Source organism: Mus musculus, chromosome X (genome assembly GCF_000001635.26).
Source record: "Mus musculus strain C57BL/6J chromosome X, GRCm38.p6 C57BL/6J".
NCBI lineage: Eukaryota > Metazoa > Chordata > Mammalia > Rodentia > Muridae > Mus > Mus musculus.
In genome coordinates, this window is record NC_000086.7 from 50,861,186 (window position 1) to 50,877,284 (window position 16,099).

At 38.8% G+C, this 16,099-nt stretch overlaps 1 protein-coding gene across 3 annotated transcripts in view; it reads left to right on the plus strand.

Moving 5' to 3' along the window:
• The window catches only part of Stk26 (serine/threonine kinase 26), a 51,930-nt gene that overhangs the window by 20,012 nt on the left and 15,819 nt on the right, over positions 1 to 16,099 (plus strand). For 2 of the 3 annotated variants that reach the window (NM_001313744.1, NM_133729.2), the window contains exon 3: positions 9,071 to 9,301. The exons of the other annotated variant lie outside the window; for it this stretch is intronic. In NM_001313744.1, coding sequence (NP_001300673.1) covers positions 9,071 to 9,301 — 231 coding nt within the window. The remainder of the gene's footprint in view (positions 1 to 9,070; positions 9,302 to 16,099) is intronic. 3 annotated transcript variants of the gene reach the window in all.

A 16,099-nucleotide genomic window follows, 5' to 3' on the forward strand; every position in this document is an offset into this window, starting at 1 on the left:
TTAAATGTAGCCTCCCTCATAGCAAAAGCTAGAAACCCAATTGTAAATGAGAGGATAACCTGATGCCTAGGTGGTCCCTACAGTAAATACTTTGTGAAATCCAAAGACCACAGTGTATAAAATATTGTACTAGGTCCATGTGAAGCATACCTGGGCCTGAAGAGAAAGGCGTCCTACCTAGAACGTTAGCTTACTGATGGAAATCAAAAGGTTGTGGTAATGAACGAGAACACAAGTGTAATACAATGCATGACTGAGGTGCTAAGTAATGCTGTTGTCTTTATTAAAGTTATGGGATATCCAGAGATAAAACAATGGCAGGATATCATTCATTGAGAAAACTACATCATTCAAAGGCTTAAAAAAATAAGAAAGAAGAATCATAGGCCACTGGAGCATTGCATTAGAGTTTGTATTTCTAAACTACTATCTGAGGGAAACGCTGGGCTTGAGATATGGTCAAATATCCCCCAGATTTTCTCTTTGGGGGTTTGGTTTTGTTGGATGTCCTATTGATGCTCAGTATAACTGTGTTACCTTTCTGAATACTTTCTGAATGGATGTCCTTTACAATTAAGAGAGAAGTTACTCTTAGGTTCTATATTTGTTCCAGTCCTGGCTGTCTTGACTTTGGGGACAGATTTTACACACACACACACACACACATCTTTATATGAAGGGTAGAGATGTATGCACAGTTCACTGTATGGCTCTTTCCCTAAAGCTAGGGCTAGGGGATTGCAGTGGGTTAGTGATGTTGATTATTATCATTATTATTATTATTAGTAGTAGTAGTAGTATTTTGCTGGCACATGGTAGTACATGCTTTTCATTTCACTCATTGTATACTGCTATGGAGCTGACTATGTGGTCATTGCCAATTCATCTCTTTATGTTTAGAAAGGAGAGTTGGCTACCATAAGTGAGAAAGGGAGAACAAAGGGACTCGGCTTCTACTACTTCACAGGCATGCAGCATCTGAGCAATAAGGAATGTAAAGATCATTGTGTCCGCCCACTCTCCCTCATCAGACAGATGTCGAAGCTGACATTTAATCTTGGATGTCTTGTCATTTTCAGGATAAGCAAAATTAAGCCAATTTTGCCTGACCTCTCTGCTCTCTACCTCTGTAATGCTAGGAGACACCAGGCCTCCTTTTTCCTCCGGACTGGATGTAAGGTCAGAGAGAAATGAGCTAAATGATACAATGGAATTTGCATCCAGCGTTTCTTGCCATGATAGCCTTGACTTCTCATTTATCGAGAGAAGAATGTGATTGTTTGCAAGATCCCTCTTTCCCCTTACCCATGGCTATAATTAAAGCTTTAAGGAACTTTAGATTCCACAGTTAGTCAAAAAGACAAAAATTAGTTATTTCCTTTCATTTACAAGCACTTAGGCCTAGGGACGATTTACTTGGCTGGACAAATGTCAGTTAGAATAACAGGGAGGGAGAGGCCTCTCTATCTGGGAAACAGCTAGTAAAAGTGCTGCTTGCTGCTTGAGCATCTCAAAGGTGGGATAAGTATGGTAAAGTGCTGCTCATTATTTCTGTATTTCGTCTTGCTTTTAAAACATGTGCAAAGGTGACAGGAAACTGGAAGAAAGTTTTCATTCTCCCTCCTCCTGCTTTGCAAATTGAACTGTCTCACAAACATATGTAAAGAGCTTCACTCTTCACATCTCTGCCTGGGTTCTGCTGTACTCCATTTTCGTTTTTGTGATCTGAGCCTTGGGGAAAGAGCAGAGAGCAAGTCAAGAGTAGAAACTCTTCTGTCTCCTATCCTCTCTTGAGTGGGTGGAATTAAGATGAAGGAATATTATCAATTATTCTTTTGTTCCTAAGAGAAGAAGTAGACTCACAATTACTAATCAAGGGAAGCCCCTCTAGCTGCTGTGTTATATACATGCCGTTATGTCAAAACCGTTGGTAATAATTTTAATCAAGTTATCTTTTACCAATGTATTTATGCTCTCAGTATGTTTGCTAATGAGATGCACTTAAAACTAGGAATAATAAAATAAAGGGGAGATGAAAAAGTACTTAAGAATTTAATTGTATTTCTGCCTTATGAACACATTTTTCTCGTTGCTATGCACAGAATTGCTGCAAGTTTAAACAATTGCCCTAAGAGTAGAAGACAGTGATGCACAAGACCTCTGACACTACACATTGCCAGTAAGACCAGGGCAGCCTTCCTGGTCCCATCCGTCTCTAAACGGGCTTTTAAGTGGGTGTATAAAGAAAGGGACTGGACTGTGAGTGATTAAATGTTCTCTAATGACCACGAGGAAGCTCAGAGTTGCTGTAACTGCATCTCTGACGGCACTCCATTTATTTCACCACACACCCGCAAAAGAGGGCAACCCGAGCCCTGCTTTATTTTGCAGAAGCAAGTTTAGTAATCTTTGAGAAAGACCTAAGAATGTAAGTACACTATAAAGATAGATAAATGAAGAACATTTTCTTTATACACCTACATAAATATTTTGAGGTCTTATAAATGTGGAAACGCAGACTGAAGCAACTGGCTACCGAAAGGAATCTGACCTCAAGCCAAATTCCTTATGTTTAATTAGAAACATACTTAGTATTGATCTCAGTTCTTATTCTGTCACACGTAAAATATAGCCAGACTGAGTATTTTACTTCAGAAATATAAATCATGAAAGTATCTTAAGGTTTCCATAAAATTTTATCAGATCCTTGTAATATGATCCTGAGGTGGTGCACAGTAGAGAAATGTTCCACTCACAGCACATTCTTCAAGAGTTGAGCAAAATTTATGGGGTGTTTGTTTAATCCTTCTCATTAGTGAAGTAGCCTGAAAACTCACACAACCATTGGAATCATTCTAGACCTACCCAGTACTTAGCACAAGGTTAATAATTGATAATAAATATTTTTAATCTTGGATCAATCCATCAATTTGAGGGGATTGTTTATGAAATGGACTGAAATCTGCGATAAATCACTGATCAGAGCTCTTGGCATGCTGACATTGGATCCTATGGGAATCCAGAGATAGAATATCACTGCTTTGAGAGGTTAGCTGCTTCCAGATTCATTGTTGCCATGGGAAAAAGCAACCAATCGCAGTAACCTCGGTGGAGAGTCAGTCAAGATTCCAAATGGAAAGATATGGTAGCTGCGTATGCGTACAGGGGTCAGACTCCTGCAGATTGGTTTAGAGATTATTATAAGGAATTGTATTATTAAAAATATCTCCTTTATGCCTACTTCCACTCTCACCCATGGTTCTAGCTCCCAGTAACCATTCCTCTACACACAGAGACTGTGAGATCTTTTTTTTAAGTTCCACATATATGAATGAAATATTTTTGTCTTTTTGTCCTTAGCTTATTTCACCAATATCCTCCAGGCTTTGCAAGGCAGTGTTAAGTAGTTTGTAAAAGAATATGAAATTTTAGTTAACTACGAGAAATAAGTTTATGTGATGTACTTAATATATAGTGGGTTTGGAGAAGAAATTTTACTAACTGCCTAGTTATCTCAAATGCCCTATTTTTTTTTAACCCTGGAATTTCGAGGAGCCTTTGGCCTCTTACTCTATCTGCCACCATCTTGACACAAATGGCCTTAGATTTCAATGGTTGGTTTCAATGGTTCAATGGTGAGAATACTTTAAGGCACAGCAGACACACAGCAGTTCCGTATTGTTGAGAGCGGTGATAAGAGATGAGGTTCTGTGACCTTTGCATTTCCTGCCTGCTCAAAAAGCCAGGGACTGAAGCCAAAATCAATTGTGTATGTCCAGTCCTTGCAAAAGATAGTGTCCTGTGATCTTGAACTCTGCAGTACTACCTGTCTATGTCTGTTCATTTTCAACCGGTTTATGTCAGTATCTTGTACAATAAATCCAATACAACCTTTTTATCTTTTTCACAATATTCACAGAGAAAATAATAAAAAAGATTAACACGAGGGAACTGAGATTTGGCTCACACAGCCAGTGGAGAGTCCCTTTTATTTATGTACATCGTATTTGTTAGGTAGCAATTATAGACATGAGAATAATCCAGAAAAGCCCATTTTTCTACCTCATGAGAGTTCATCTATTGACTGTATGCATGCTTGGTTTTTATTACAGTGTAAGGCACCATGAACACAGACTCTGTGTTTGTTGCATACCTCTTAAGGATTTCTAGAGGAATAAAAGGTATCTTGTTGTCATGATCGGGAGGCCAATGCCAAACCTTAGGCAGTGGCTAGCTCTCAACCTTCCTAATGCTGTGACCCTTTAATATAGTTCCCTGTGTTATGGTGACCCCCAACAATAAGATGATTTCATTGCTACTTTATAAGTATAAGTTTGCTACTGTTATTAATTATAATGTAAAGCATCCGATATACAAAGTACTTGGTATGTGACCCCTGTGTGGGTCGCATTTCACAGGTTGAAAACAACTGCCTTAGAGGTCAGTCTTACTCAACCTGGTTCTTGATGATTGAAGAGTCTTTAGAATGCCTGAGCTCAGCCCTTCCTAGCCTAGGAACTCTGAGAAATCTATCTCCTTTACTTAAACTTATTATGATCTGATTTCATTCTTTGTCCCACAGTGACAATGATCTTACTGAGATACCTCATATTCAAAGATAGGTGTGTGTGTGTGTGTGTGTGTGTGTGTGTGTGTGTGTGTGTGTGTGTAAAATCTTGGGCATTTTGAATTAAAACTTCTTTGATGTGTCCTGGGTGTTTGCATCTTTAAGGCAGTAGTGCTGAGCATGATGTACAGCCAAGACTGAGCACCTTGCAAGAACCTTTCAAAGTTCTACTAGTACTCTGTTCCTATAGTTTGAGAATCCAAAAAGCCTTCTTCCACATGGCCCCAGGCAGGTAGGATTTCAGTGCTTTACTTTAAATGCCTTACCATTCATTTATTTAACTTTGCCCTCTTTTGTTGTTGTTGTTGTTTGTTTTTTGTTTTTTTTTTCTTTTAAGACAAGAAAGTTGTGTATGGTGGAATACTCCCACGGTCTCAACACTCAGCTGGTTAAATTGGAGGGCATCGTGGGAGACAAAAAGATTCCCATGCTGGTCAGGGCAACATGGCAAATGTCTATCAAAGAAAGAAAGAAAAAGAGGATGGAGGAGGAACGAATGGAGGGAAGGAGGGAGGGAGGGAGGGAGGGAGAAAGGGAGGGAGAAAGGGAGGGAAGGAAAATGATTGTACAGAGAAACAAAACTAAGCAAACAGTGTAGAAGTCTGTCTTTGTTAAGGGTGCTTTGGTGTAAGATCTTAACGTGAAAATTACAAACTGTTTTTTTTTTTTTAAATCAGGGATTCTGGAATTGGTGGGACAAAGGTCTTTACCCCTCAGAGAGTGAGGTTATGGTAGAAAAATAACTTGGTTTCAGATTTCTTCTACTCTGAAAGTTGGTGCTTTGCAGAAGTTTAAAGCCCAGAATTATAGCTGAAATGTAACCATGTAAATGATGTATCTTTCTGTCTTGAACTTGCTGCTACTCAATTTAAATTCTTTAACTATATTGATAAGTTAGGATTCACTTCATAGTTTCCTTAAAATGTGACTTGCTTTTTAAATCTATGATTTACATATTTGCAGAAGCCTATTTATTACAGAAAGCAGGGAGCAGCTGTGTCCTCCCTAGGGTTAATAGCTTCAGTTAAAATCTTTTAAAACACCAATTAAGAAGAGTGGAATTTAATTTCTGTTTCTTAACAAGAGAAGATTCTTATTAGTAAGTTAGCTATTAGTATACTCCTCAAACTGTATTATTAGAAGGTACATCAAATATGTATTCCTTATCAAGTTTGTATTTCCAAAGTTCAGAAGTATTTTATAGGTATATCACAAAAGTCTGAGGAGGGGCTGACGCTAGCTTCACTGGTACAGTGCTAACTCTGCAAGCAGGAGAACCTGAGTTTGGTTCTCAGAACTCATGTCAAAGCTGAGCCGGCTGGATGTATGCTTGTAATTTTTGTGCTGGTCTCCTAACCTACTAGGTGAGCCTCGTGTCTCAGTGAGAGACTTAAAAAAATCAAGTTGGGGACCAACAAGTTAGCTTAACAGATAAAATGGCTGCCATGTAAGTCTGGTGACCTGAACTCATCCTTGGAAGCCACACAAAAATGGAAGGAGAGAAGTACTCTACAAATGTTGTCCTCTGACTCCCATACATGCACTGTGGTACATTTGTCACGCCTGATGATGGTGGTGGTGGTGGTGGTGATGATGGTGGTGGTGGTGGTGATTTTTCAGACTTCAAAACATAAATTAAGTTGGGAAGCTCCTGAAGACTGACAGCCAAGGCTTCCCTCTCGCCTCCTTATGTAGATACACACACATGCATATGTATCTGTACTCAAAGGTGAATTCACACCCATCCACACACATGTACACATATACACTCCAAAAGACAGAAAACAAAAACTTGACATTGAATATTTCCTCAGTCCTCTGCAGTTAGGCAATTATAGAGAGGTGAACTAACCACCATATTATTTCATGCCTATTTTCACCACAAGCTACTACAAAGAGAAAAATTATCCCATGAGGTAGGAAGAGGTAACTGTGGGTTAGCCACCATATATATGATAGTAATCACAGAACAGTGTTGGTAGAAGGCACCACCAATGGAGCTGTGCCAGGCTATTAACCCCTATAATCCTAGCCCTCAAGAGGCGGGGCAGAAGGATCACATGGTTCAGGGCAGCCTGGGCATTGAAGTGGGACCATGTCCCCAGAACATCAACAAACCAAACCAAACCAACAACCAAACAAAAGTGCTTCGAAAAATATGTATTTAGTTTTTGAGAAAAAAAGTACTAACAAAATGTAAGCTCTGAGTCACTTATATATAACCGATTGGAAGCATGTTGCAACTCCTTTGGGTAGCCCTATGGGAATTCCTAGGTGTATTGTCTCCATCTAAAGATGCACCCTGGAGATGGAGACTAAAGCTGGGTAGGGATGCACACTAATCTTGAACTAGAGAAAAAGACTGAAATAGAAAGTGTATCTCCAAGAAAAGAAAATTAAGCCCAACCAAGGAGAATAGCCGAGGTTTCAAGGCTAAATGGGTCATGTTTTAACTGTATTTTAGGTAAGATCAGAAAGAGAAGGCCACCAAATTCTTCAATTGCAGGGCAAAGAACTTGATAGGGAAACTTCCATGGCTACTTTGTCTAATGAGGTGAAACACTAAGGATATGAAGATGCTGTAATTGTCTCCTGAAATTCAGGTTAAGACAGAACTTGGGGAAATTGTTGTAAATGAACTTTAGGTTTCGGTTTAGTTGACAAGTTTGATTGACTAGAATCAGATAGCATCCTTTTATGTTTTAAAGAAGCTCAAAGTAAAGTATTAGCCTAGCAGAGCCCTCAAGTGTACTTTAATAATGTTCCATTTGGAAGGTTTTGATCAGCAGTGTCTTGACTCTTTAGCAATATTGATGAGAATATAAAAGGTTGTCTTATGGACGTCATCTTTTGAGACAAAATCTGTCTCTATCATGACAGTCAGTACATTTATACATCTAAGCTATGCCGATGCACATGTTTCTGCTTAATTCTAGATCTTTTGTATTATATAATTCTAGTTCCCTTCTGTAAGGTAACTTGGGGTTTGGTTTGGTTTGGTTTGGTTTGGTTTGGTTTGGTTTGGTTTGGTTTGGTTTGGTTTGGTTTGGTTTGGTTTGGATTTTCCAGACAGGGTTTCTCTGTATAGCTCTGGATGTTGTGGAATTCACTCTGTAGACCAGATTGGCCTTGAACTCAAAAATCCACCTGCCTCTGCCTCCCAAGTGCTGATATTAAAGGCGTGTATCACCACTGCCTGGGGAGATATCTTTTATATTTTTAAAAAGTATTGTAATTATACACATATTGGGTGTTAGGTGATAATATGGTACACACATAATAGTATGTAACAGTCAAAATGGGGTAGTTAATATTGATACCTTCTGAAACAAAAAATGAGGACACATAACAGTTGTACATTGTTATGTGGTATGATATAATATCTCCTGTCTGTGTACTGTATGTGTAGGGCATATCAGAGTGATTAACATTCCTATCTCTTTATCATTACTCTGTGTTTGGAGACCTTGAGATTGAGTTTTTGTTATTCATAAAACAGATTAGCTTATTGTAAACCATAACCCTCCACCCTCACAGACTGTACCCTAGAACTTGTAAACTTTTGTCTGCTGTGTTTGGATACCCACCATCCAACTTCTCCTGTGCCCTCCTCCCCCACTCTTCCCAGCCTTTAACAATCATTATTATATATTCCAATTGCCTTCTTAAAACATACTCATATAAAAGTATGCAAAATTTGCCTTTTTGCATCTGTCTTATTTATGTAATACTCTCTAGTCCCATCTATTTTGCTGTATAGTACATCATTTTTGATAGCTGAATAATATTCTATTTGTGTATATGTGTGTATACCACATTTTTGTAATCCATCAGTCTCTTGATGGTATGTAAACTAATTTCATATCTTGGCTATTGTGAATAGTGTAACAACAGGCATGAAAGGTTCTTTCATTTCCTTAAAGGATAAACTCCAGTGTGTGATACTTTGATCAAATGATAGATTTCTACTTTTGGTTTTCAGAAGACTCTCTAGGAGTTATGATTCACATTCCCACTAACTGTATATAACAATCTCCCTTTCTCTACCTTAACAATATTTGATATATTTGGTGAAGGGATAGAAAGTGAAGCTTACATGAAATATTCTATAGCGTTATCTGATTTGTTTTCCTCTATTTAAAAAGTTTGATTCATGGGTCTGGAGAGATACCTCAAGGATTAAGAGCACTACAAGAGCTGCTCTTGCTGAGGACACAAGTTCAGTTCCCAGCACCCATCTGACAGCTCACAACAGTCTGTTAGTCCAGTTGCAGGGAAATCAATGCCCTCTTTGGGCCTCCACCTGTACCAGACACACATGTGGTATAGTTGCATTTACATGTATGTAGGCAAATAAAAATAAGCACACATACAAACAAACCTAAAAGAAAAAATTGATTTACATGATTTAAGTTTTCACTTTTTTTTCTTTCTTCCCCTTAGAATAATATAGCAGATCCAGAAGAACTGTTCACAAAATTAGAGCGCATTGGAAAAGGCTCCTTTGGAGAAGTTTTCAAAGGAATTGATAACCGTACTCAGCAAGTGGTTGCAATTAAAATCATTGACCTTGAGGAAGCTGAGGATGAAATAGAAGACATCCAACAAGAAATAACTGTTTTGAGTCAGTGCGACAGCTCATATGTAACAAAATACTATGGGTCCTATTTAAAGGTAATATGCATGCTAAATTATTTCATAACTTGTTTTCATTATGTTTTTGAAAGGTGGTATCTTTTTAAGGTACTGTATCTTTAATATTTTAAATAGCAGCTATGGTATTAAGCTTCCTTTGTAAATTTTTTTATTAATTATTGTTATTCTTAAAAATCACCATTATTTGGATAGAGAACCTCACTCTATGAGCCACACCTTTCTGGAGCTCACCACAGACCATGTGCTGTGCCTTTATCTTCTTCCCTGGTTTGGGACTACATGAGTGCTGCCCTATACTTACTTCTAATTGACAGAAATCTGCCCACTTCCCACAAAGAGCCACAAGGAGGTGTCGGATAGATTCGTCACCTTCCTTGTCAATGGTAATAGTAATGGGTATTTGAAAACATCCAACCTGAGTATTTAGTTTTAAATATTAAACACATGCACGTATTTATATGTCAATTCTATTTTAGTAAATCTGTTTACACAAAACAAAGAATATCTATTAAAAGAAGTAAAGATAAGTATATGTTTCCAGGCCTCAAAGCCACCCCTACGTTCTCTTTCCCATTCTTCTTTTTCATTATGCTTCATGTTCCCAGAATCTTTTACTTGCACCATCAGAGGCTTTCCACCAAGCAGACATCATTAGGATGTGCTGTCAGAGCTTGCTGGCTCATCTTACCCATGGCCAAAGACGGTATCTGGTTTGTTTTTGAGACACAGTCTTACTATATTGCCCTGGCTCACCTAGGACTTACTATGTAGACCAGGCTGGCCTTGATCTCACAGATATCTGCCTGCTAGGATTAAAGGCATGAACCACCAGGCTTAGCTCAAAAGGCAGTGCCTAAAAATAGGAATTGCCAGTCTTTATCCTCTGGGCAAAATCCAGCACCATTTATGGTGTCAGCTAAATTATTGTTAGAGGTAACAGTTAGGTGGAGTCTTTAATAAATAAACCTTTTTCCTGATTTCAAAATGATAAGAAAAAAACAGAAAGAAAGAAAGAAAGAAAGAAAGAAAGAGAGAGAGAGAGAGAGAGAGAGAGAGAGAGAGAGAGAGAGAGAGGTCGGAGGGGTGAGAGGGAAGGAGGGAGGGAAGGAGGGAGGGTGGGAGGGAGGGAGAGAGGGAGGAAGAAAAAAATGAAAGAAAAAGGCCTTTATTTCCAATCCAGTATGAGCCGGCTTGCTTTGGCAGTGGCATAGATCCTGAGCTTTGGGGTGGTATTTTGCCATGGTAGAGTGGGTTCATTGCATAGCTTTACCCTAGAGGCAGGAGTTCATATCTGAAGTACAGGCATGTGCAGAAAGATTTTCTGCTCTATATGGAAGTCTTGCTTTAGTATGGTGGTGCCTGGGCTATGTGGTTGGATACAATTTAGCAGCCATCAAGACATTTAGGCTCCAGAATGCTTGCTTTCTCTAGTGGCCAACAGGCTAGTTAGTGTGTGCAGCACAGGCACACACAGAGAATCTTTAGTTCCACCTGAGTGGGAGCTAGCAGTCCAAGGCAGTGAGCCCACTTAGTGGTGATGTGGATAGATGCAGTACAGTATAGAGCCTCATAGGGCAACCATTAGCCCAAGGAGGAGCAACTGACATGCTTTTGGAGAATGGAGGCTCCTTTTCCCGGTGACTCAATGGTATCTGCTTCACGTGAGCAAGCATTGCATTGCAGTGCCTACCCTCTCTGGAGTTCCCTGGGAAGACTGGCTGTTGATTCCTTCATCAGTAATGATGTCCATATCTTCTGGAGCAGTCCACTTGGTTCCTACTGCTTGATGATACTGATAGCCTTCACCTTTCTCCTTAGCCATCTCTCAGATGCACAGGTATGCCAGGCTCCTCATCACTGATCCTTCCTGTGGAGTGACCCTCCTGCTTGTGTGTCTCCTGTGTTGCTACAGTTAGGGCTAGTGAGCTGGTTTTGTTTGTGGATATGTTTTCTCTCTCTCTCTCTCTCTCTCTCTCTCTCTCTCTCTCTCTCTCTCTCTCCCTCTCCCTCTCCCTCTCCCTCCCTCTCCCTCTCCCTCTCCCTCTCCCTCTCTTTCTCTCTATCTCTATCTCTATCCTTCCACCTCACCATGTGTGTGTGTGTGAGAGAGGGGGGGGCGAGACACAGAGGGAGAGACAGAGAGACAGAGAGAGAGGTAGCAGGGGAGGGAGACTAGTATCTTCTATGCCTTCATCTTGGTGTCCTAGATCTCATTGTTTTCTTGATCTTTATATTATATTTATATTAGTTTACACTATCAAAGAAAAAGATGGTCAATTTTACAGACTTTTTTTGCAAAGTCTGTCATATTCTAATATTATAGACATCAGATTAAACAGAGAGAGAATTTGCTGTAGAGTGAGTTGTGTAACAGCTAGACACTGGCCTACAAGGTTCCAGGTGCTGGAGATATAACATGACCACCATGCTCCTTTCTGAAACTACAGAGCATCCATCCCAGTATTACATCAAAAGTACAGATTTTATGGTAAAAGTCTATATACAAAGTTACAAATGAAATGGGCACAAGTATACCTTGCCTAGCATGCTTGTCTGATTGGGTTCCATTCACAAGACTGTAATAAATAAAATCAATCAAAAGCTATGCATTAACAAACACAAGTAAGCAAGTGGTTCCTTGTGTCTCTCTCATCAAGAATAGCATGAAGAAATGACCTTACATAGGAGGTGATAAGGAAGGAAAAATTTATCTAATTTCAGCATTTACTCCTAAGTGTTAGCTGTTAATCATATCTTGCTACATATGAATAATTCTGGTTCTTTGTAGCATTTCTTATTCACTCCTAAGATATCTAACTTAGCGAGTCCTATTCTTTTATGGGACTCTTTGAGGTTATCCCTCACTCTCAGAATCTTTAGGCTTTCCCACCAGTTCTCACAATGGGCCTGGTTGTAGGCAGCCCTGGGAATATTCTGGTCACATGTGTAATTGCTCTTTCTGGCTTGCTCTTTCTGGATTGATTCCTGGTAATTCCAGACTCTCTCTAGAGCAAACCTGAACCCTTGCTATTTTTAGGCACTTAGATCAGATATGCTATTTTTGGTGGCTGGCTTAAAATATTAAATAAACCCAATTGAAATTCAGTTTTTTAAATATATTTTATTTTACATCAGGAGTACCATGATGCAAAAGATTTTTGTTGTTACTTAAAGCCTGTGTTTATTCACAGTTCTCTCATAGACAAATGTGCTTCAGCTGCCTGAGTTTTTATTTGTAAAAGATCATATTTTAAGAACACTCCCATCAGCCTAGCCTAAGATAATCCACACACCAGTTATCTAGTAATGACTTCATCTCTCATAAGTGCAAACTAATGCTTGATTTTTCCCCCTAAATACTGATGCTAAAATGTATTTAGAGCAGCCCATGACAGAAAACTAGTTTTCTAAAGGCTAAAACTGAATTTTTTAAATCACCTTTACCAATTATTTATGGAAGTCCTGTAAAGGTTATTTGAAGAACACTTTTCTTCATGATAAAACTATATAAATGCTGTTATAGGTAAGTGAATATATACAAAACTTAGAACTCTTCTCTGATTTTAAATTACTTCCTGTGTGTGTGTGTGTGTGTGTGTTTGTGTGTGTGTGTGTAAGAATGATATCCAAAGTTGTCTTTTCTTACCTGGAAGCTAATCATAAATTGTCAGTTGAACCTGTGTTATTAAAATTAAATCATCTTGGGGGGCGGGGAGAAAGATATACAGAGCATTACACGTACCACTAGTTAAATCCTATTCCTTAAAGTATAGTCCAGGCTGGCCTTGAACTTGCAATTCTCCTGCTCTGATCCTGTGCAGTTTTTTGCTTACCATTGTGAACCATCCTGGTGGGCTAAGTACTTCACTGAAATTAACCAACTCATTATTTCCCATTTGTATTGTCATACTGTGATTGCGTAGGCATGCATTTTTGTTGTAAACTAAAGCCACATCAAATATAATAGGGTTCTGGTTTAATGCAGTCAGCATAACTTAAGACCACATCCTGTTAGTACCATGAGGGAATGGCTTTGTCGACTGACTTAGCTATGTACTGGGGGCCTGTCAGTGCATTTCAGATGGCAGTGGAGTTTGTGAGTCAACTTAATTGAACAAAACGGGATATGGGATTTACACAGGATATCATACATAACCAAGGCTTCACTGTGAGCTAGAGTAAAAGTCACTGCCTTTAAGAGAAAATGATATGTTCTCTAAAACTGTGTGCAGTTGTAGTGATCTCCTTCCGACATGCAAACATTGACTCGGTATTCATTTTGACTGAGCTCACTGTAGAACTCCATCTCTAAAAACAAGAGTAAAAAACCAGATGAACACATCAGTGTGACCACAGTGGTTTCCTTTCCTCTTCGTTCACTGCAGCTTGCCCTGACAAAGTTAGTCTTTATGAAGAGCTCTACAGTCTACAAGCCCTTTCCTTTTGATTTCATACTAATCAAAGAATCTTTCAGCATCTTCAAATATTTTGTTAGTTTGATGCAAATTTTAAAATGAAGCTCATTCAGACACTGAATAGAATTTGAATCAAGTCTGTATTCTCTGCTGAAGTTGCCTTTATGCTAAGGGAATATGGTCCCACCCACAGATCCATATATATTACAACCAGTATTTTTTTTAAAGAATGAATGAAGTGAAATATTTCAGAGTAAAACCTGTAGTTGTGTGGTCTTTTTGTTATTTTTTTTTAACCATAACTTCATGTATGATAGCATCTAGAATGTGTTCAGTGCCTCTGGAATATCGTTTTATTTGAAAATGTGTGCGATGTTTTCTGATAAAGCTTGACAGTCATTTCTTTCTCCATTGTAAAATGTTCTCCTCTCAAAACAAAAGAATAGCTTTAGGCTTAACATAATCCATCTCTAAGAAGCCCCATATTTCCAGAGACATGTATTTATTGAATACCCTACTATGGGTATTTTTCTCATTCACTTTATTCTGACAACTTCACAATTCAGCCTTCCTCCTCAGCCCCAGGTATGCGTTTCAATTTTTTTCTCCTGTTACCTACATGTGTTTGACTCTATCAAGTACAGTAACTCTAACACTGAGGAAATAGCATTTGAACTACTTGACATATGACTTTGTGGGACTTGGATTGTAGACAAGCCATTCCCAACTGGAACAAAATTGTGTAGAGGGGATAAAGTTTCAGTCCCCGTTCTTCATATGGCTATCTCTACTGTTCTCTGTCATTCTGGAAAATCATTCATGCTACATTTTAAAATCATGATTAAAAATTACACAAACTATTATTTCAGCTGTTTTTCTGTGTTTGTTTTTAACAATGGTTTTATTTTTTGAGAAATTAATATATTTTACCTTTCCCCTCCCCCAGCTCCTCCCTTCCTCCCTATCCCTGCTCATCTTCATATTCTTTCTCTTAAAAATAAATACAAAACATGGAGTCCAGTTTGTGTTGGCTGACTACTCCTGAGCATGGCCTCTGCCGTGGAGGGTAGTTGATATACTCAGCATCCATTTTAAGTGCTCCATTTTTTACATTGTTACTCAGCCATCACTCTCTATCATTGCCAGCATATCTTTATCAACTGAAACTCTGTACCAACATAGAGTAATTCTCTATTGCTGGATTCCATGGCAACCGCTATCCTTGGGGCTATCACTGTGATCTTGACCAATCTAGGTACAATGAAATCATACAAAATTTACCCTTTTGTAATTGTACCTGCCTTTACAGTTATACATTCTAGCTTATGTCATCAGTGTAATAGGCTATTGGAGTAATAGACCTCCCAGTCACTTCAACTTGTATACAGTACAAATAATTCTCATGGTGTGTGTGTGTGTGTGTGTGTGTGTGTGTGTGTGTGTGTGTGTGTGTGTATGCATGTGCAATAGGTATCTTAAGTACTTTTTATATAAGAAAATTCTGACTTTGTAGCACCATTTCTCCCCACTTTGCCCAAGTGTTTGATTTAGTAGCAAATCATTAGAGTCCATATCAAGGGGTAGCACAAAGATATACTTCCTTGATATTTCTTTTTCTGCTGTGCTCCCTGAGGTCTTGCCCTGGCTCAGGCCTGCTTACCAAAGTCTGGATGTCCAGAACACACCCCCATGAAGCCTGTCTCTAGAAATGGAGTGACCTAAAGAAGGTAGCCATAAAAATCTCTCAAGTCTCCTGGTTGTCTCAAAGTTCCAGTGAGTAGCCTGCTGACCAGCAGGAAGTCCTATTTTCAGATGTAGAAGTGACTTAGTTGGGACTTGAGCAAACTCAGCCATATAGCCTGCTCTCTAAGGTCACAGCTTAAGGTTTCTCTGCATCCATTTTGGTGACAGTTGGAAACCTTCCATTTTGAACTGGTACAAACAAAATGTCATGCATTGTTTTTTAACTTGAAAAACAGGTGCTTTCGTTCATGCAGAACAGCAAAATAGAAGCATATTTTACAGGGATTTTTTTTTTAAATGTCAGGCACACAGGAAGCATTCTGAGTTCACATGATAAAATAGTTAGTTATTAGGAACATGTTTGTGGCAAATGAACAAATCTTAATTTATAACTCATTATAAATTTTTTTCTTCCTCTTGAAAACATGTAAAGATGGATCCCATTTGCAATTGTCAGGGTTTCAGTGCCCAATTGCTATCCATAAATTCAAGTTACATGAATCACTCCTAAAGCTCTGCTTCCTCCCCCACTACTGTGGGTATTCATTTCTTTCTTAATGTAGACACGGGACTTTAAGTGCTTTGCTTTCTCAGTTAAAGCTGGATTGCTATGGCAGAAGAGAATGGAAGTCAAGATTACTGGAGGGGGTAAATAGGA